The sequence below is a fragment of the Eptatretus burgeri genome, chromosome 10 (assembly GCF_056783735.1).
Source record: "Eptatretus burgeri isolate ZD-2024b chromosome 10, Ebu_testis_v1, whole genome shotgun sequence".
NCBI lineage: Eukaryota > Metazoa > Chordata > Myxini > Myxiniformes > Myxinidae > Eptatretus > Eptatretus burgeri.
In genome coordinates this window covers 62,897,266-62,919,681 of record NC_140970.1, presented here as the reverse complement: position 1 = coordinate 62,919,681, position 22,416 = coordinate 62,897,266, and the positions used below count along the sequence as shown (strand labels likewise).

The 22,416-nt window shown below is 45.7% G+C and overlaps 1 protein-coding gene across 5 annotated transcripts in view; it reads right to left on the bottom strand.

Moving 5' to 3' along the window:
- LOC147018710 (glutamate dehydrogenase, mitochondrial-like) overlaps positions 1-21,655 on the bottom strand; it is a 71,148-nt gene extending 49,493 nt beyond the window's left edge. For 2 of the 5 annotated variants that reach the window (XR_015062495.1, XM_085898668.1), the window contains exons 1-4: positions 20,925-21,654; positions 5,640-5,720; positions 1,666-1,721; positions 409-472 (exon numbers count right to left, since the gene is read on the bottom strand). Coding sequence is in view for 3 of the 5 variants with exons in the window: in XM_085898668.1 (XP_085754794.1) it covers positions 409-472; positions 1,666-1,721; positions 5,640-5,720; positions 20,925-21,315 (592 nt within the window). In the remaining 2 variants the exon portion in view is untranslated. Of the gene's footprint in view, positions 1-408; positions 473-1,665; positions 1,722-5,639; positions 5,721-20,924 lie in introns of all 5 variants that reach the window. The other 3 variants (XR_015062494.1, XM_085898667.1, XM_085898669.1) reach the window with 2 other exon arrangements.
- Positions 21,656-22,416: the final 761 nt, after the last annotated feature.

The following is a 22,416-nucleotide window of genomic DNA, read 5'->3' as shown; positions in this document are numbered from 1 at the left end:
AGAGCCCAGATAAGCTACAGGTCCAGTGGTCCTACTTTTGACTCTTGTTTGCGTATCATTTGTGTGTTTCAAAAATTGTTTTCAATTCTGTATAGTGATGTGTCCTTGCATTTGAGACTTAAAAGGTCCTCTGTGAACCTCAGACACTCGAGGAAAAGAAATAAAATAGGACCGGTTTATGATTTTACTTCTCAGTCTCTGAGGATAACAGTAGCAATGATTAAAGAGAAAAAAAATACAAAAGCTTAAACATTAAAATACAACGTTTGTATTTAAATCCCAAGAAACATGGCAAATACTTTTTAACACTTGTGAGTCTTGATTAATAGTTTCCAACTTTCAGACTTCTTGGGTCAAAATCCCCTTAAACTCCCACACGTAATCATCAAGACCCTGTTTACAACGTACCAATGAAACCCTTTTTCGCGAGCTCGATGGTGAAGCGCCGTGTGATTCTCTCCAGTTCGTTGTCCTGTTTGAAGCAGGTGCAATGTATGCTGTTAAAAGTTAAGCTTATTTTACTGCAATGATACATATTGTAATTACAAGAAAATCACTATAAGAATGCAATCACGAAAACAATTTTTACCTGCAATTACAAACTACTTTTATCTTCCACCTCCTTTCTGGTCTTGCACCATCTGCCCTATCTATGCTTTGTCTCCAAACGTTTCTGCAGAGCGTGGGGTGTAAGGGGGGGGGGGGTTGCTGGTGGACACCCAGTCCACAAGCAACTCCTTTCCAGTGACACTCCCAAAATCCAGGCTCACTGCTCACCTCCACTCATTTGTTCCTCTTTTTCTCTCACCTGTCAAACTAACTTCCCCAATCTGTTCAATCCCATTCTTCCCTCCAGGGCTTCAAAATAGCTGTTCACCATGACCGCAGGTCAATCCACATTCATACTAACGATATCTTCCATGCCAAATGACCCCATTCCCAAGCACTTCATTTTTCCAGTTTATTGTGATCCTCCCCCCCCTTCCCCCTCCCCTTCTCCCTCTCTCTCTCTCTCTCACCTTTTCGTTTCTTCCTTTTCTGTTTCATCCCCACTTCCCCTCTCCTCTTCTTACTCGTTTCACTCAGCTTGAGTACCCCAATGTGGCTTTCTCCCCCTCCCCTTGATCTCACTTCTACCCTACTGTTGGTGTTTTCCCCTTTCCATTTTGCCCCTGCTCTTCTACGAGCCTCGATCATTCATACAAAAAAAAAATCTTTGTTTTTTTTGAAGGAGGAATTGACAGCATTGACATCTGATAAAAATGTGGAATTGACTAGTCATGCACAATAAAATAAGGGATGCTTGAATTATTTTTCCACTAATGTATATTGTGCCTTCATACTTCTTTAACAAAAAAAACAACAATAATAAAATCCCCATCATCACTTTAAAAATAATTCAAATAAATTACAGAATTAAAATAAATAAATAAAATAAAAATAATTTTGAGTCATTTGACCGACATATTTAACAAAGGACTAAAAATGTACATCGACTGACACAAAGCTTGACATGTTAAGAAATGAACAACACAAACATAAACACCATGATGACTCAGAAGAGTTAGAATAGCCACGTCATTCTCGTACCACACCTGACATCAGCCAACCCGAACCAAAGGGGGAAAAAAAAAACAAACAAGCAAAAAAAACAACAAACCATACCGAGTAATTTTTGGGGTTGATTTTCACTCCTGCCTTGGCACCTCCAAATGGAACATCTGCGAACACAAACGAAAACATTTGATATATCCAATGAGACTAAGAAGGGGATGAAAACAGCAATTCCTTATGAGGTGGTTATGCTAGTTTTTCCAACCCTCAACTAGCACCAGCTAAAAAAAAAAAAAAGAAATCTCCAAAACATCCACACCAATTTTTAAAAACTAATTTCCAGTGTTCTAAAAATGTCTATCAAATGAGTTTCTTTGGTGGCCCTTGCATACTTGCAAACGTCGTCATATTGCAGACAAGCAATTCCCAGGTTTCGGAGGTTAGGAATGGAATGGCCCAAATTATTTTACATTTCAGATATAAATCACGCTCAGCTCCAACCTCCAGATCCGCATCACTGACGGATTTCATGGCCGTTAACTAAGATGATGGATCACAGAGAGCGTCAAGACAGTTTGAAAAATAAATAAATAAATATTTTTTTTAATGTAAAAACAATTATTCAGAGTATTACAAATATTTCCAGGGTGCTGGTTTCACAAAGACAGGGTGCTGGTTCAGAAAGACAGGCAGCATTTGAAGAGGGGCATGGTGGAGTGCTACAATGCTTCATTGTAGCAGGGGGTCTAAGATGGTTTGTGCTGCTTCCATTACTGAATTCAGGGTTAATGCCACGACAGCCAACATCGAAAGTAGGTAACATAGGCTACAACTTGTAGTGGGAATTACCATGTTAGTACTCTGGCCTGATCTAAATTTGAATGAGCAGTCATGATCTGCCGAGGAATATGGCTTGTAGTGTAACAACATTAGGCTCAGCTGCCTCAATGTGATGGATACCCTGTGCAACAGGAAGACTTTTACAGTCTTCCCATGGAGAGTCTTGCCTATCTTTGATTCAGAAATAGGAATTTGCTCAATATCCGATGGCACTTATTTTGCAAAATGAAAAATGAGAGCACACCAGAAAATACTGCTCATATAGCGAATAACCTGTACCGCACCAGTCATTTGATGGTACCTCCAACTCCATCCACGATCCCTTTGGCATGATTGGTTTGATAACTCAGACATGACTGCCACATCATTCATGGTACTGTGTTGAAGAAGATAAGCAACATCTCAACTGCAATGTTCTTTGTTCAGCTGAGACCAAAAGGCCAGGTGGTTAATGCAATTCTGGTCAGGAATTTTGCATCATCTAATTGATCCATGCATTGGGACTATACTCTGTGCAGAGTGTTGGTGCTTCCTGAGCAGTGTCCTTGTCCAGGATTGTGCCCAATAGCCAGGTATTGATATGGGAGCCAAAATTAGTTGACTGTTGCAGAGCTTGTCATGAATGGCGAACGATTGCTCGTGCACACTGTATACTCACCTTGCATTCTTTGGGGCGAGTAATGTGTCACTCACCTTCATAAATTTATTTGTTTTTCTTTATTTATTTGGGTTTTAAAAGATAGTTGGTCAAGCACATGCATGGGCTGCCTTGCATTGGTCTGTAAACGTAATTCACTTGTCAGAGACCACACTTGAGTGATTTCAATCTGTAATATGAGCTTAGAAGCTCAAGCAAGTACAGTATGCCATTAGACCAATCAAGATGTGATTTAAGTAATTCGGATGAGGAAATTTTTTGGATACAAAATATCGAATTTATCATATTAAACGGTCATGGTGTTTTACATAACACACGTTGATCACCCCCATTCTTTCGACACGTTGATCCACCATGTTCCTTTCACTGGGCTTCTCTGATATTTGATGGCAGGGAACCACCGGTCTCAATACGTGCGTGTGCCTGGGAATCATTTACAGGCATGGCGAAAGGCAATTCAGAGTCCACGTCGACCTTTACGAGTTGGGACGATGAATTGACTCAGTGTTTTGGAAATAATAGATAATCACCAAGACACGCATGTATATCTGTACTGTAAAGTCTGTGCCCGTCACTCCGATGAAATCAAAGCTCATCCCATGTGCAAAAGAACGTCATATTCACCACCTTTACTGTCACCAAATTCTGACATAATTTTGCATTGTTGTACACCAAGATAATACTTTTAACGGTGTTAAATATTACACGTTTCAACGAGTACAGCAATCATTAATCCGTAATTGAATACTTTTTGACTTTTCAAGAAAATTTAATGGATGACTCTCCTCTGCTTGCCTCGGAGAAAGTTTCGGAGCGTGCTCACTTATTGACCTGCATTTTGCTCGTGACGAGCTCTGGTGATGTCATCTAATGGGGTCCTCGGTTCAGTTGAATCATGCAATCCGCAACCTACTTGGATCATTGAACTCACCTCCAAAGTGTTAGAGAGAGCCATTTCACAACCTCATTGAAATTAAAATAATAAATCTAATGAGTGCTCAGAACTTCTCCGGGATGTGCTGCATCAAAAAAAGTAATATCCAATGAGCAAGAGAGTCTGCCATGGTGACAGATTGAAAGACATTAGTCATGTCTATAACGGACTAAAGATAATGATCCAAAATGAAGTCAGAAGAGAAACAAACTAGTGTAGAATAGTGTTTTGAGAGTTGCCTTTGTAAAATTTAAACTTCTTTTTTTTGAATGACACCGAGGAAAATCGGAAGAGTTTTGTTTTTCATTCCATGGTTATAGAAGTGACAGCCCCTAATGGGACTGCAAAACATGCAGGGCAGTGTGTGTGTGTGTGTGTGTGTGTGTGTGTGTGTGTGTGTGTGTGTGTGTGTGTGTGTGTGTGTGTGTGTGTGTGTGTGTGTGTGTGTGTGTGTGTGTGTGTGTGTGTGTGTATCCATGGCATCAGATTAGCAAGGATTACACCATTTATTTGTACTACAGGTACAGGGTATTGGGTTTATCTGTTTATCTTTACCATGTCAATCATTGATTGCTCATGATGTCAGGTCCACAGGGTAAATCCCATCTTCCCATTGTCCCCCACTGTCCCTATAATTAATTCAAGTTAAAGTATGAAGTACACCAATTCACCATGTCCTTGTTCTTCAGCGATATCAGCAATGGAACAAAATAGGAAAAGGTGGGTGGAGAGGGAGGGAAGAAAAAACAATGTGGAAAGGATGGGGTGGGTTTGGGGAAGGTTAAAGAATGTCGAGGGGACCATCAATATGGATGGGGGAGGGGGTGGAGGGGGAACTGAGGAGGAGGTGAACAGCTATCTTATCTGTTGAAAAGACCCTCCATCAGTCTGTGAACCTGCCATCCTCTACCCCTCTATCGTTCAGCTACTCCATAAGTCTAAACGTGACCAAAAAATTAAACTGGCAAATGGTAAGGCAAAATATAGCTGTGCCTCGTGATACGGGAGCATGGGCAGACGCATGCTTCTCCAAGTACCAGGATATAAACTCGAGTAAAACAATGGTGCTGTGTCCCAAAAGATATCAATCAGGTATAATACAGATCGCAATGAGATGGGTAAAATAAGACAAACACAAAATGAGTGAACCAAGCACTTTCGTCAGTAGTTATTGAATCATCGGGGTCAACCCAGAATTTTAAGTCCATAACACCTTGAGGAAAATAAAAATCGACAGAGAACAAGAGGACTCCTGCAAACACTTTTTGTTTTTTTTGATACATCGTGTCGAGGCTCATGTAAGAGCTAATACACAGAAACAAATAACAAGGCAGGAGACAAGAGGGGTGGGAGAGGGAAGCACAAAACAGTGGAGAACAGAGACAACAGGAGATCTGTGGAAGGGAGAGGGATGGGCAGGGTACATGGGGTAAACAAGATAGTGCTTTATTTACATTAGGAAACTCTTAATGAATAATTAATTCAAAGGACATTAAATATCATATATATCCTTCAGCAAAGTACAATCTTCATCAACATCAAAACCATGAACAAAGCAAAGTGATCGAAAACAAGAGAATACAAGCTGAATGGTGGACCAAGCTTCCTTTGTTTTAACCAAAAATAAGTGTGCGCTACGCAATATATACTCACCCACAACTGCACATTTGTACGTCATCAGTGATGCTAGGGCCTTCACCTCATCCGTGCTCACATCCATGCTGTAACGAATTCCTAGGAAATGAATTGAAAATAATCATTCCACCAACACAATGACAAAGTACTATTTTTGGCCAAAAAGTACATTTTCAATTTCAAAACAAAATTAAAGAATCAGTGGGATGAAAACTGCTGTGAGTATATTTTTCAGAATGCAAATGACAACAAGATAAATTATTTTTATTTTGAGGAAAGAAAGATAATTTAGTGGAGAGGTTGGGTGTGTGACAAGGACACAATGATTTGAATTTGGTCTGAACACAAGAATTTAAGTGATTTTTTACATATGGCCTAAAACGACATATAGCACAATATCTCAAAAAGTGATGGACGGATTCAGATGAAACTTGGCAGACAGGTTAGGTGTACGACAAGGACGAATTAATTCAATTTTGGTGAAGATCCAAATCAGGATTGGAATAGGAGGAATTGTTTTTTTTTAAGCGATTCTTCACTATTAAGAGATGCAGCAAAAAAAAGATGATATTTAAAAAAAAAAAAAAAAAACGAGATGGACGAGTTGGGTAGGTGACAAGAACAAGCTGATTACAATTTGGTTAAAGTACAGATCCACATCCAACCTTTCAGTGGAATACAAAACAAACGGTTCAGCCTGGCGGAGGTATACGCTCTACTAAGTGCCGTTCTAGTTATGGTTCTCGGTGTGAATGCTCCTGGTGCGAGGAGCAGTGAGGGGGTACAAATCATAAAATACCACAATTCTCTGAATGAAAATAAATCAGAGACTTGATAGAAGTGGAGAAATTATCATTGTGTGTGTGTGTGTGTGTGTGTGTGTGTGTGTGTGTGTGTGTGTGTGTGTGTGTGTGTGTGTGTGTGTGTGTGTGTGTGTGTGTGTGTACTGATTCACTCCTGAACCGCTAGATGGAAGGAGTTGAAAACTGCTCTGGGTGTGCCCATGAAGGTTTTATGCGGTAAAGAAGTGAGAACATTAGGACAACTGAACTGCTGGATGGAATAAGTTGAAAACTGCTTGGTGTACTCAGGATGTTGTTTTTAAGGGGTAAAATTGTAATAAACATAGTCCCCGGGGATTATGGTGGGGTAGGAGGGGGGAATGCTAATTCTCTCCATGTACATGTGTATTATAAGTCAATAAAATACACGACACATCACAGAAGTGGGGAAATTGTCCCGTCCAAAAGAATGGGTAATTTGTTCACAACTCAAGTTCAAAGAAATAATGCAAGTAACATATTGTTACAGTTGTGGAAATTCACAGAACACCATGCAGGTTCCCCAGAGATCAGTTATGGCGATAAGAGCGTGCCCAGGTTAGATTTCCCCACCGATGTCTAAAGGGAAGTATTCGTGTGCCGGGCTGTGCATCTTTGAGGTAGTATTATTCTTTTCTAACTTTATTGTAAAACAAACATCTCCTCACCTTCATCTCCACGGCACCGCCATTTGGTCACCGGCAACGGCATCCACGAGCGAAGTCGAAAGCCGGTGATTTCTACCATGTCCGCGTTCCACGGCAGAATCGGATCAAAATGACAAAAGGGGCGGAGCCCGGGGGGGTGAAAGGTCAGAAGTGAAAGACCAAACACACCCCCCCCCCCAACCCGATAAAAGGGCGAACCGAGACGCCGAGCAGTTCAGTGGAGTTGGGAGCCAGTTGAGGACAGAGCTCTGGAGTTGAGGACGGAGCTGAGTGGAGTTTGGAGCCTGGGGTCCAGCCGGGCCTGCGGTGTCGTGCGGGGTTGTGGGTTGGTGGAGGCAGCTGGAGAGAGGTCGCCAGCCAGGGACATAACGGTCCGAGGTGATCGGGCCCCAGGATGGTCCGAGCGACGCGGAGGAGTGAGCTGGCTCTTAAGAGAGCATCAACTCTAAAAGAGCGAGGCCCGTTCGCTCCTCTGAGGCGTCGTCGGCCAGGCCTGATTGACTAGGCTGCACGGCAAGGCCTGAACCGACCGGGCCGCTGTTACACCAGCTGCCGTGTTGACGACGAGACATCAAGGGTCGCCCCAGAGAGTCACCACGAGGGTGGCAGGTAACCTGCGCGGTCTCGCAGAGCTCCTGCGGTCTTCACGGCTCAGTGGAACATTAAAGGTCTACGGGCCCAGTTCTCTTTTCTTTCCTGGGGTTTTGCATGGAAGTCGGTGGCGTCTTGTCCTATAAGTAGAACTGTTAAGTGCCTGTACATTAGTAAATAGACAACGGCTGTAGGTCTTTTTGCTCGTGTCCTGTCCCTTACTCCCATTGCATTCATTGCTTGCATATATGTATAAATAAATGTCCTCATTGTTTGAATATTCACCTGCTCGTTGCGTCCCTTCCTCCATCGAGCTGCCATAGTTGCGTTCAGAATAATAGCTGGTTTTTAAAAGCCGATAAGATAATCGGATCCAACGGGGCTTGGCGATAATACACCGCTCGGCAAATCGCAAACGGAGCGAGCTACCTAAGCGGCTCGCTTCCGAGCAAGTTCCCTTGAGGTGCAACCTCTCGGTAGTCTGTCCGTGCGAATAATTAGGTAAATCGACAATTCAGCGATCGGACCCTGTAGCGAGGGCAGAGCATTGACAAGGTTGTGGTGTGCTTAAAAACACACCCGTAGCTGGATTTCGGCGTTGATCCGGAAAGCTATGACTGGATTGCCCGTTCGGTGGGCGCGCGGCTGCAATTAGCTAAAAGCGGTCGCCCGCACGCCGAATGGGTGGAAACTACAACATGGGTGTCAGCGAGCGGAATTCAAACCCCTCCGTCTCCACACTAAATTAACGGGAATCGGATCAAGGGTGTGTAGAGTGACCCTCCGTTCCCATTAAATTCCGAGGGTGGAAATTTTTTTATGACCGATACGCAAAATGGCAGCTGAAGGCGAGCAGGGGCAGGAGGGATTAGAAATGATAGAATCTATGGCCCAGGACGAGATCACCGTGCAGGACACTCCCATTATGCAGGTTGACTATACCCCGCAAATAGACGCAGAACTCGAAATGGGCGCGGGGGCGGCCGCGGTGTATGACACCCCCCCCCCTCCATCAAATTCGCTCCCCAGTCCCCGGCGGATCCGCGCCCAATAATGGCGAAGCGACTGCCACAGGGCCACCTGACATAAGCCAGCTATTAATAATTTTGCTGGCAGAAATGAATGCAAATGCGCAGCAAATGAAAAACGAAATGAAAGAAACCATGGAAGAAATGGGAAACAAAATGGATGACATGAAAAAGGAAATAAAAGAAGAAATGAAAAACAACATGGATAAAAATATGCAAACGCTGCGGGGTGAGATGCAGTGCATGGGGCGAGGCCTCCAAGCAGGCATAATGGCGATTGTGCACGACGAAACGCGAATGACTGAGCACAAAATGGCGACACCACGTGGCGATACGTTCGAGCTGACGAGAGGGAGTGCAACGGCTGTCAGGCCCGCGATGGAAACGGGCGAGGTCAAAATAATTCGGGAGACGTGTTGGGGGAGACTCGTGAAGGTGATGGAGAAAGTGACGGTGACAGAGAGGGAAAAATTAAATGGGGTGACTGAGACGTGTACGAGACATGTAGAGACGAGGGAAATAATTAAGAAGACAACGGAAATAAAAACACCAGAGACGCGGGAGATAGAAATGGTAGAGAAGAAACTACACGATAAAGACAAAACTAAAGAAGAGCACACACACATGGAGTTAGTGAGGGACAATGAGGGGGAGCTCGGGGAATGTGTCGTGACCCGGTGCAAGCAGTAGGATAGCCTTCTTCAGCAACGAGGGGAGGGAATATTCCCCCTTGAAGCGGATCGCGACCAGGTGAGTCCGGTCGAGCTTTGCGAGTTAGAGTGGGCGAGTGCTGTGAATGGGCACACGCGGAGCTTGGGGGGGAATGGAGGCCCCGGGGCCCCTTGTGGTAGCACAAATTCCCAATGTGATTGTTCCGGTGTGTGTGTGGTTACGTGTGTGATTTCGAAATGCGTGTTGGAACGCACGCATAGCGTGGGTGAAAGGCAGTGTGTGAAAGAAATGGCATGCATGAGTGAGAGGCCGTGTGTGAGAGAAACAACGTGTGAGAGGTCACTGCATGTAAGGGAGATGACGGTTGGTATGCGAGAACATGCAACCGCATGTCCGAGTGAGAGTGTCATGGCGAGGTGTGTGAGCGTCATGGCACGTGGGAGTGCAGGAGTTGAATGGCGACAAAGACTGCGCCAGACGAGGGACAAGGGTCGAGTAGCAGCCGTAGCCGTTTTGGGGACCGTGCTGGATTCGCACGGCATCGCGCGCGAGGTCCGTGCTGTGCTTCGCACGAGGCCGCCGCGTGCGCGCCTGCGCGAGTGAAATCCGGTCCGGAAACGCACACGGTGGATGTAAGCCGATCCCGCGGACGGACAGAGGGTAGGCTGGAATAACGAATTTGGATCGGACGGTTTCTCCAGGCGAGCGTGTATGTAAACATGTGCTCGCGTGGGGAACCCCTCGAAAGGCGAGGCTTGCTTGGGATGCGCAGTGATGTCGTGGCTGCACGAATAGTTGGAATCCGGCAGGAGGGGAATCCCTGCCGGATGTTACCATCCATGGAGGGACGAGGAGCGTGAACAGCTGCCATGACGTCATGCAAAAAGAGCGCAGGTTGTGAGTTGCCGCGCTGGTGAACATTAGGAAAAAAAAAAAAAAAAAGAGAAAAGCAAGCCTCACCACTTTGGGTAAACAGGATTCCCTGGGCAAGGGGTGGAAGACCCCCCTTGCCTTGGGCACAGGAACACCACTAGTTAGGGGGATTGGTTAGCTTAGCTAGACCAGCTTCATGGGGCAGGGACAAGTCCTCATGGGGCCCGTGGAATGGTTAGTTAGTGAGGGATTTCAGTTTAGATTTAGGAAATGGGAACCATGGATTTGGAGACACTGACAGACATTGAATGTGTAGTGGGGACGAAGCTTAGCTACGTAGAGTTAAAAGGATGTGCTGTATTTTAAGGGATGACGAGGGAGCACGAGGTAGTTATGGGATTTAGAAAGAAGAATGGCAGTGTTCAGCGATGATATGTGTTGAAGAGTGGAAAATGTACTTGATGAGTGAGTGAGGGCCAGCGGGCCTGAGTGTATGGAGCGAATGTGGTATGCATGGTGCGATGAGTGATTGGGGGGAGGAGTAATTCCCACCCAAGGGACCCCAGGGTCAGAGTAATGGTAGTTTAGTGGGTTAGTCAAATTGACAAAATGGAGGTCGTTTTGCTGTTGATGCGAATGTAGGCTCAAGCCCCGTTTGGAGGGGTGCAGGAGTCCTGTTGACGGGCTGGGAGCGTGGCTGCAAACGGTGAGTTTCGATTAGTGGGAACCCCGGGCACCGAGCAAGTCGGTCACGGGAGGCCAAAGGCCCAAGAGGGGCCGGGATAGTGTAGTGGGCACGGGTGGGCCTGCACGATGCGGGGCCCGTAGCGCCAATAGCCACGTGGGCAGTGTCGTGGGCACGGGCGCCTGGGGAAAGGGGCCCGTGGCACCAGTTTGCCACATGAGCATCGAGGGAGAGTAGCCGTGGAGGGCACTCCCCAGGTTTTTAGGGAGCTGGTAGGCTCGGAGACAGTCGCAGGGCCCGGGGGTGCCATAGTTGGAGAATCGGCAGAGGGTAGTTCCTGCCAAGTGAGCCGCGCTGCCCAGCCACAAAACCGTGCGATGGCATGGACGAAAATTCGAGGGCATGGCCCAAATTTGTGAGGACACCAACACAGGCGACGGGAATCTTGGTTGGTAGAACCAATAGTTTAAGCGACAGGCGCTTTTGGAAAGCCCCGGGGTCTTTAAAAGTTAATAAATGTTAGGGTAGATAGGGAAGTGTACCCCTCCACACCATCCATCCCTTCGCTCTCGTTGTGGGCCGCTGGACTCACCGTGGTAAGGAGATCGCTGAGATCTGAGGTGGCCATTCTGAGGCTTTGTTGGGCCTCAAGACAGGACGCTAGCTCTCCCTTATTCCCCTCCAGGAAGGGAACATAGGGGTTGGGAGTAGGCTAGGTGACAGAATCGGTTAGCCGGACAGAGACAATAAAGGGGGTTATGGAGATGATTTATAGATGGATTATAGAAGAAAAAGGGGAAAAAAATTAAGATGGGGCTAAATTTGGTTTGCAAACTAAGGGAGTGGGTATGGGCAGAGACAGGCAAAGGCGATAGGTTGGGAGGGAGACAGTAGGGTAGGTCCGAGCCTGTCTTCAGACCCGCCGGCACCACCGCACTCCCTCCACAACGAGACAAGAGGCCGGCTTCATATGCCGGCCTGTTTGTGCTACAGTGGCCTGTTCCGGCCTTGCCTCGCCATGCCTTGTCTGCTAGCCCTTGCGTTTGCATTTGCCCCTGTTCCATCCATCACCATGTGCGCCAGGATCATTGCGCAAGTTGAGGGGACTGCCCTGTAGGCAGCCCCGCCGACCATTGCGTTTGCTTGCGTCAGTGCCCATTCAGTGTTCTGTAGGGAATGCCCTAAAGGCAGCAACACCACGGGACTGCATTGAGCAGCCCATGCACCGTGTTTTCCATCCATCCATCCATTCGCTCATTTTTGTGTTTGCTTACGTCAGTGCCCATCCAGTGTTCTGCAGGGACTGCCCTGTAGGCAGCCGCACATGGGGACTGCATTGGTGCAGCCAGTGCACCGTTTGTGTTCATACCTGAAATTGTTTCATGAGCCAGAGACAGCATTTTGGCAGCCTGGCTCCCTGCTTCAAAAATGGCCTGTGGGATGGCATATGGCATGCCGGGTTGGGTTGAGTTGCCTCCAGCAGCTGAAGACATGAAAAGATTCAGTGACAGACTACGGGGCCTTTTGAACAGGCCTCGAAGACATCTGACCTTCAGCTGCGGGGGCGCTCACCCTCACAAATTATGACTAACTTTGCCATGCCCTTTTTCCCCACAGAGTCCGTCAGTCCTGGGCCATGGTTTAATGTAAAATGTATAAGGTTAAGTTAGGCCTAAGCCACATTTGCTCTACAGCGAGGATACGGTGGCCGTACGACCTCTGAATTGACAGAAACGTGGGGCGGCCGCAGACTTTCTGAGGTGGCCTCAGGGTGGCCGTACGCCATATGGCTATATTTTACAGGCCGTGGAATTATAACTTTTTTCATTTCTACGTTCGCTGTAGCAATTCGACAAGGCGAAACAAAAGAACTGGTAAAAAAAAATAATAATAAAATAAAAAAGAACCCACTCGTAACCGTCCGTCTGGCCGCACGTTCGCCTTAGGGCCCCCCTGCGGTCCCCCTGCGGTCGCCTTGCGGGCACCTTGCGTCTGCCTTGAAAATTATATGGCCGCCGCAGGAATGCCCTAAGGTCACCGTGCGACATCAAATCAAAGACCGTACACAGCACACCCACGTTTTCGGTCTCCACAATTTATAAATACGTCGTGCGGCTACCCGAAAAATAAAAACATATGTGACTGCTACATTGTCTGACCGTGGAAATACTGCGGCCGCCGTATAATTGCTAGTGGCCATAGACTTTGGAGACCCCACGGCCGCCGTAGCAAATGTGACCTTGGCCTTAAGGATAAAATTGTAAATGACTTTTGCCCCCCCTGCATGTTTGTTGTGGAGCCGGCAGTTGTAGTTAAGTCGTCTGAATGAGTGAGTTTGTTTAGTCAGTTACACAGCCCACAGGTTATTTACTTTTGGGACACGGATACACCAAATGTCACACTCAGGGATCCAAAGGTAAATCGTACTAGGGGAAACTTACACATGAAGGCACACGAAAATTTGACGACCCGGGACGAGTCTGTAAAAAGGGGAGGGGGTAGTGTTACGGTTGTGGAAATTCACAGAACACCATACAGGTTCCCCAGAGATCAGTTATGTCGATAAGTGCGTGTCCAGGTTAGATATCCCCACCGATGTCTAAAGGGCAGTATTCGTGTGCCGGGCTGTGCATCTTTGAGGTAGTATTATTCTTTTCTATCTTTATTTGAAAACAAACATCTCCTCACCTTCATCTCCACGGCGCTGCCATTTGGTCACCTGCAACGGCATCCACGAGCGAAGTCGAAAGCCGGTGATTTCTACCACGTCCGCGTTCCACGGCAGAAATCGGATCAAAATGACAAAAGGGGCGGAGCCCGGGGGGGATGAAAGACCAAACACCCCCCTCCCCCCAACCCGATAAAAGGGTGAACCGAGACACCGAGCAGTTCAGTTGAGTTGGGAGCCAGTTGAGGACGGAGCTGAGTGGAGTTTGGAGCCTGGGGTCCAGCTGGGCCTGCAGTGCCGTGTGGGGTTGTGGGTCGGTGGAGGCAGCCGGAGAGAGGTCGCCAGCCAGGGACATAACGGTCCAAGGTGATTGGGCCCCAGGACGGTCCGAGCGACGCAGAGGAGTGAGCGGTCTCTTAAGAGAGCATCAACTCTAAAAGAGCGAGGCCCGTTCGCTCCCCTGAGGCGTCGTCGGCCAGGCCCGATTGACTGGGCCGCACGGCAAGGCCTGAACCGACCGGGCCGCCGTTACACCAGCTGCCGTGTTGACAACGAGACATCAAGGGTCACCCCAGCAAGTCACCACGAGGGTGGCAGGTAAACTGCGCGGTCTCGCGGAGCTTCTGCGGTCTTCATAGCTCCGCGGAACATTAAACGCCTACAGGCCCTGTTCTCTTTTCTTTCCTGGGGTTTTGCATGGAAGTCTGTGGCGCCTTGTCCTATAAGTAGAACTGTTAATTGCCTGTACATTAGTAAATAGACAACGGCTGTCGGTCTTTTGCTCGTGCCCTGTCCCTTACCCCCATTGCATTCATTGCTTGCATACGTGTATAAATAAATGTCCTCATTGTTTGAATATTCACCTGGTCATTGCCTCCCTTCCTCCATCGAGCTGCCGTAGTTGCGTTCGGAATAATAGCTGGTTTTTAATAGCCGATAAGATAATTGGATCCAACGGGGCTTGGCGATAATACACCGCTCGGCAAATCGCAAACGGAGCGAGCTGCCTAAGCGGCTCGTTTCCGAGCAAGTTCCGTTGAGGTGCAACCTCTCGGTCGTCTGTCCGCGCGAATAATTAGGTAAATCGACAATTCAGTGATTGGACCCTGTAGCGCAGGCAGATCATTGACAAGGTTGTGGTGTACTTAAAAACACACCCGTAGCTGGATTTCGGCGGTGATCCGGAAAGTAACGACTGGATTGCCCGTCCGGTGGGCGCACAGCCGCAATTAGCTAAAAGCGGTCGCCCGCATGCCGAACGGGTGGAAACCAAAACAATATTTCTCTATTTGAGGATCACATTTGATCGTCTTATGAATCTAGTACAATGGCATTTTTCTAGTTTGAATCACAGCAAACTAAGAGCTCGTCTATACTGCCCGATAATGAGTGATACGAACACTTCTCACTTTACAATCAGATTCAGCACACAACCTTACCTCCCCCCTCCCAACCACCCAAACATCGATGCCTTATTTTACCCACACATGCGGCTGGTATTTGTTTAATGCATATCATCTCAACAACATAAAATCCAACAAAAAATGTTTAATATATTTAAAATAATAATAACAAATTTTCAAAAAAAACCTCTATATAAAGCTGTTCTCTGGGCATTAATTAATGCCATTTAAGGGTCAATTCAAGAGATCACAAAGTTTTTGATGAAAGGAACATTATCCACCCACGGGGTATTCATGTCATTCTGTACCAATAAGCTAACATTGTTTTTGCTGTCGTCATGCTGCTATTGGCATTCAACAAACGATTGCAAAATAAATGTATTGTATAACAAAGCGACGGAATGATATTCGGTTACATTTTTAATGAAAATCAAACCGAGATGTGTAAAAAATGGTTGTGACCTTTAAAAGTCCCACAGAACCTTTTCGAAGCTTTGACCAAATTGCCGAATTGTGTGCAAGCTTGTCTTTTGACCAACTCACCCGGTTATGGTGAACTGGAACATTTACGTTATCTGCAGAAACTGATAGGGCTGGGATGGTATTCACTTGTGCCTTAATTTTGGTTTCCAGAGGGAGGCATTAAGGGTTTAGTCTTGATGTCCATGGTGCTCCACTTTTTGAAGAATATTTTTTTCCATTATTTTTTATTCTTCCAATTATTTAAATATTTTTCATTTTTCAACCGTATTATTTTTCCATTATTTAATTTCTTGATTATTTTCATCATAAGGCAGAAGTTCAAGTGCTACCAATTGGCTAATATTATGAGTTGACTCTACCAGTGAACAATCAGCGATCTCAGCTGACAGCCCTCTATTTTTAGTGTTTCTATTTAGGAATGACAGGTAGCTGAGTTATGAGCATTGTACCTGCATACAATTATGTTTCAACAGGCATAAAGAGGAATGCTGTGCTTACCATGGCATTCAAGAGAAGTAGTGTGCTAACTAAGAACTTTTAAGAATGCGGCTGAATACCCACGCCACATTGGTGAAACAAGCCTTGGTGAAGTGGACACCAAGAGCCAGCCTGTAAGCTCCCCAACAAATCTCATGTATAAATGCGGGTGAATCTCCGCAAGTTGTCCCCTTCTGAAGTTCCGAGTTCAACCCCTTGCACAATGCAACCCGACTGTCAACCTAAGCCTGCAATTCTGCCGATTCACAATGCAAAGCACATTCTTGCACCGACGTGTTACCGTGAAGGTCAAAACCAAAATATTCTGGATCTTGTTAAAACAAATTAATTGGACACGATTGCATCTGTCGAGTATCGGCCAACACTGGGATTCCGTGGCCATATCTGTCTGGAGGTGAATATAAAGTTGCGTCTAAAGACTCGCAGTTCAAGCCAAAAGCCCATTTCAACTTCTAGCGATGTAATTATGAAGAAATGAACAAGACTTGTTCCTGTCAACTGGAATGGAAAGAGGAATTAAGGGATCATGCTTGCATTGATTGAATCAAGAAACAAATTCAGATACTTCTTGTTTTCTTTTCTTTTTTTATGAAGAATGCATCGAAGAATCTGTACCCAAGAGCAAACCAGGATCTAAAAGAAGGAACATTAATGTTGACAAAGACACTGAAAATGTCCAGGTGAAAATAAATACATACATAAATACAAGCCGGGAGGCAATGATGGTTCGCGGGCATTATTGAACAATGCCACGATAGGTACAATTGAGTTAGTGGAAGCTTTTGAGGAAGTCCTACCGTAAAAACCTATCTCTTCCATCAAAATTGACCAAATAAAATCGGATTTTTTTATATGTTGTACTTATGGACATTACACACAGCTTCTAGGAAATGAAATTGTGAGAAAATAAAACGAAAAAAAAAAGTTCAAGTGGGCGTGGCTCCCCCCACAAGGGGCGTGGGATGCCTCATACAAAAAGACACAACTAGACCATGATATCTAGCTTGTATCCAAGTTTCATCAAGATCGCATCAAACGTCACGGAGCTATGCTCTGGAGAGAGTCACAAACAGACAGACAGACAGACACAACGAAAATAGTGGTCACTGCTGGCACCCATGGACCAATAGTGGTCACTGCTGGCGCCCGCGAACCAATAAATAAAAACCAATGTCACCCCCAGGGTGACCAGTATCTTGCCAAAATGTGAACATGAGTGACTTATTTATTCGATTAAAGTTACTCAAAAAATAAGGGTTTCGTCGACCTTGATGCTTGACCTTTATGTGACCTTGACCTTTATATTTTCGTACGGTTAATGGTATCTCTCCAGGACCGTTGTACATGAAATATCAAGAGATTTTGATGAGAACTGAGGAAATAAAATTTTCATGAAAAATCCGTTTTTTTCATCATGACGTCATCAAATGACGTCATAGCGTCAAACTTTTGACAGATCTGGAAAGCACTTATCAAGCGCTTTCATATGAAGTATTACTCGATATGATATCTAAGATTTCAAAATTTTACCTTGGGGTCAAAAACTTTCGACCTCCAGAGCTAACCATGAAGGTCAAGGCCAATCGCCACCAAAAATTAATCAGCTGAGCGCCAGACCATGAACTATATTCCCATGAAGTTTGAAGACGATCCGATCAAAATTACTCAAAAAATAAGGGTTCCGTCGACTCCCCTGATTTGCGACAAAGTGACCTTGACCTTTGACCTTGACAATTTTATGCGCTGAAAGGGACCTCTATAGGACTCTGATACGTGAAGTTACAAAAATTTCCAATGATAACTGTGCTCTGCAGAATTTTTTATACGTGATTACAGACAAAAATAAATAAATAAATAAACAAATAAATAAAACATACAAGCTGACTAACATATCTTGCAAAAACTTCGTTTTGGCAAGATAACAAAATCGAAATTGGACTGCGTGCAGGTTATCGGAGTGAAGACTACGGACAATTCAAACGGCTAAGAAATGACCTTTGGAGAGAAAGATAAATTAAACCCGGTCTTTGGGGAAGAGTCGACTACAAACCTGAATTTAAATCCATAAAGTTTGTGGAGGTGTGCCAATAGTCAGGTGAAAGTCAGAAATAAATCGACAATTTTGAAAGAGATGATGGATCTTTAACTCAGCCTGACCAATATAAGGTTTGAAACCTTACTTCAACAGTGTTTCACGATCAAAGATATCCATGACCTGCCAACAAAACGACGTCAACAGAAAGGATACGATGGGCGACATTGAATGCTGAGATAACAACCAAGGAAGCGAGGTGAAAGTAAGTTAAACAGCAACCAATCAGCAGGTCCCGATGGTTTCCACCCTCGATCACTCATACAGACGGTGGCAGTTACAGCCGAAGTGTAAACAACAATCTTCACAAAATCTCTGCAAAAGTAAAGGGAGTTCTTCCAAACGAATGGAAACTCAGCAATGTCATTCCGATTTGTAAAATGAGGTTAAAAAAAAAAGTTGAGAGAGTGCTGCAAACGATCGTTCAGTCAACCTCACGTCAATTATTGGAAAGCCAATGGAGAGCCTGATACGTGATTCATCACTGATGAAGCACATGGTTGAGTGTGGCGTGCTTATTGACACGAAACCTGTCTTCATGTCAGGAAGATCACGTGATGCACATTCACTTTGGGAGTTCGAAGAATGGACCAGGTTACTGGAGGAGGGGAAACCAATGGATATGCTCGACCTCGATCGCAGAAGAACATTTGACGGTGTCCCCCTTGAACGACTCCTACGTAAGCTGACAGCTTATGGAGCAAAAGGGAAAGACCTTGATATTATATGGATTTCTCTCTCACAGGAAAAGTTATCGTGAATGGAGCCGCATAATAATGATAACCATCGATTTCTCATGGTATAGCACGAGGTAACGTGTTGGGGTCAGTGCTATTCGTGATCTGATCTTCATTAATGATCTCCCACAGTAAAATACAAGGAGCTGTCCAGTTATCTGTCAAGAAGACACTACGTTGTATGGCCCAGCAGGGTAGCACAGAAAAAGAGACTCCACAAAATTTCCTGACCAGACTGGCACAATGGTCTGAAAGATGGCAACTACCCTTCAACAGCAAAACATGCAAGTTTCTTTGCATTGGTCAAGAAAATGCACAAACTGTTTACTGAATCAATGGAGTCATAACTGCAGGTCATATCTAGTGAGAAGGACCTGGTTATTAAAATGTATAGTGAACTTACAACCCAGAAACATGTGTCCACAGTTGTTAGCAAGATTTGTATGCTACTCGGTTATCAAAAGGACATTCAAAAAAAAAATAAATAAATAAATAAAATAAAAACTTTACAGGGAGACTTTGCCACTACTCCAATACCTTGGTGAGACCTCACCCAGGAAATGTCAATATCCTGCGGAATCTCCATTTCAAAGAGGATGCCGAGAAAGTAGAGACGATAGAAGGTCCAGAAGACACCAAATCTGGTCCATAATGTCACAATAATCTTCCATCATCAACAAAGTCCTCAATATGCACTCTCTACTCCAGCAAAGAAGAGGGGACATGACCATGGTTCACAAGATCATGCATGGAATGATGCAAAAAGACCCAAAGAATTTCTTCTCTATGGCCAAATACACAACAACAAGAGGGCATTCACTAAAACCATTTAAGGAAAGAAATCGCCCAGATGTGAAGATGTTTAGTCGTAACCGAGTGGTCGAGGATTGGAACGGTTTTCCGCAGCAGATTGTTGAACTAGACCCGGCCAAACATTAATGGGAGCTTGGTACTCAGTAACCCTTACACATGCACATCACAGAGTACAGGATTGACTACAGAAGGGAACCAGGAACATCGGGACACCTTGAATCCTGTCCTTATGGCAGGTGAAATCCCACAGAATTACGGACGGGGTCAGCACCCCCACCACAAGCGGCTCCACATGATGCGTATACATACAGCAGAGGGAAATGGTGTCCTCCCCCACGTGAACCCGCAATTTCCACATTTTTAGGTAAAAATATAAACAAGTTGGAGTGGCCATCCCAGACTGAATAAAACATTCCGATGTGTACCCCGAGTAAAAAAAACAGCAAGTTTTAACCACATTTCTACACACACACACACACACACACACACACACACACACACACACACACACACACACACACACACACACACACACACACACACACACACACACACACACACACACACACACACACACACACACACGTGGCTCGTTTCAACGCCTTAACCCCACAACTGTGATGATTGTACTTTTCATTATACTACAACACAGATATAATTGGTGAGCTTGAATTTGATCTCACAGGATTCCGAATCCACTTGCACCCAACTGCTTACAGATCAATACTCCTCACCAGTCTGTCGAACAAGAGATGACCTTCATTGGACAGGTACAATGATGGACAGGTACTGACGGCAACTTTCTGATCAATCAACTTTATGTAATTAACTCACCTCAAAGAACCTTGAGACCTAAAATACCTCAAGACCCCCAAAGACAAATAAAGAAAGACCCTCAAGACCAAGACCCTTGAGACCTCAAACACCTCGAGACCATAAAGACCCTCTAGACCCCCAAAGACAAATAAAGACCCTCAAGACCTCAAACACCTCAAGACCCCCAAAGACCAATACAGAAAGACCCTCAAGACCATGACCCTTGAGACCTCAAACACCTCGAGAACATAAAGACCCTCAAGACCATGACCCTTGAGACCTCAAACACCTCGAGACCATAAAGACCCTCAAAGAAAGATCCTCAAGACCCTGATCCTTCCCTCCCAAGAGTTCTAGATCAACAACAACAACAAATCATAAAAGGACAACACGAGACGTGAGTTTGGTGCACAGAGAGACAACAATCAGCAATGATTGATCGGCGGGACTCTCACCGCCCTTGCACGGCGTGCGATGCTGACTGTGCTGCGCCCGGTACGCCTGCACCACTTCCCATTCCCCGTTGTCCAACTTGACGGGGAAGGACACGCTGAGCACGTGGTTACACGGCTTGATGATGCGGAGGATTCCGCGGACGCGCTTCGTCTTGTCGTCCAACGACTCTCGAGTCTTCATGTTTTCCACCAAGGAGTCGTGTATGATGTCGGCGCCTCGATCGAAGAACCCCTCAACCATCCGAAAGAAGTTCGGGTCATCTTTGTCCTGAGAGTCCACATCGGCCGGACCACTTCCCAGGCCTCGGACGCACTGAAGGCAAAGCGGATACCGGCTGGAGGCTGCGCCGCAACGGAGGCCGAACGATGCGCCGGTGAGGATGCGGAGCATGGTAAACGGTGGAGAAATGTGACGGGGAGAGCCGGGAGACTGTTGGCACAGGTGGTGTCTGTACCCGTGCCGTGTCACAGACCGAGTTCAAACCAGGTCGATCTGACGACAACAACAACGACGACGACGACGACGACGAAAGCAAAAATGGATGGCCGAACGAAACTGAAGAAGGAAAGTCAGTCTCGATGAGGAAAAAGCGACGCGAGAAAAATCTTTTAAAAATCTGTAAAAAAAAAAAAACGATGATTTATAAGAAAATGGGAGATCTCAACGAGCCTGTCATCGATCGTGCCTCAGATCGACGGTAAGCTTGTCATGGGTGGACCTTTTTCCAGGAATTGGGCGTTTCACAGCTGGCGCCCAGGTCCACCAATCGGATGCTGAGAAAGCGTGGCGTGGAGGCGGAGCGATTGTGACGATCCAATCAGAAGACGAGGAAACTCCTCTCAGCGGTCCAATGCCTCAGTCCAACGCAATGACGCACCTCTCTCGTCAATGGCTAATCGCACGATGAACGTTCTCAGCGTCATTTCGAAATCCCATTGAGTGGGCGGAATGCTCTCAATTATTGGTTCACGAGCCAGTAAGCGACCACTATATTCGTTATGGGTGTGTGTCTGTGTCTGTGTCTGTGTCTGTGTCTGTGTCTGTGTCTGTGTCTGTGTCTGTGTCTGTGTGTGTCTGTCCCGAGCATAGCTCCGTGGGTTTTTATCCGATCTTGATCAAATTAGGGTGCGAGGTTTGTATCATGATCTAGTTGTGTTTTCCGGAGAATGGGCGGAGCCACGCCCAAAAAAACGTGTTTTTAGGGGGTAGCCGGTTTAAAGTTACATCTTCTCCGAGGGGTTTGTCAAATCTGGCAGGGGTTTCGGTATTTGGTTAGCCCAATGGCACCCCATGGAGCTCGATTTTTCATTTTTATCCCAAGGTCAAGGTCACAAGGTCACGAACTTAGAAAATGTCAAAAAAATCAATAAATTGGGCATCGAGCTCCTCCGGTTTTCAACTGTTTCGAATGAAAGTTGGTAGGCAAGTCGTGCTCTTCGAGTACTACAACTTTCATCTTTTATCTTTTTCCCGATTCCCGCCAGTTTGCCC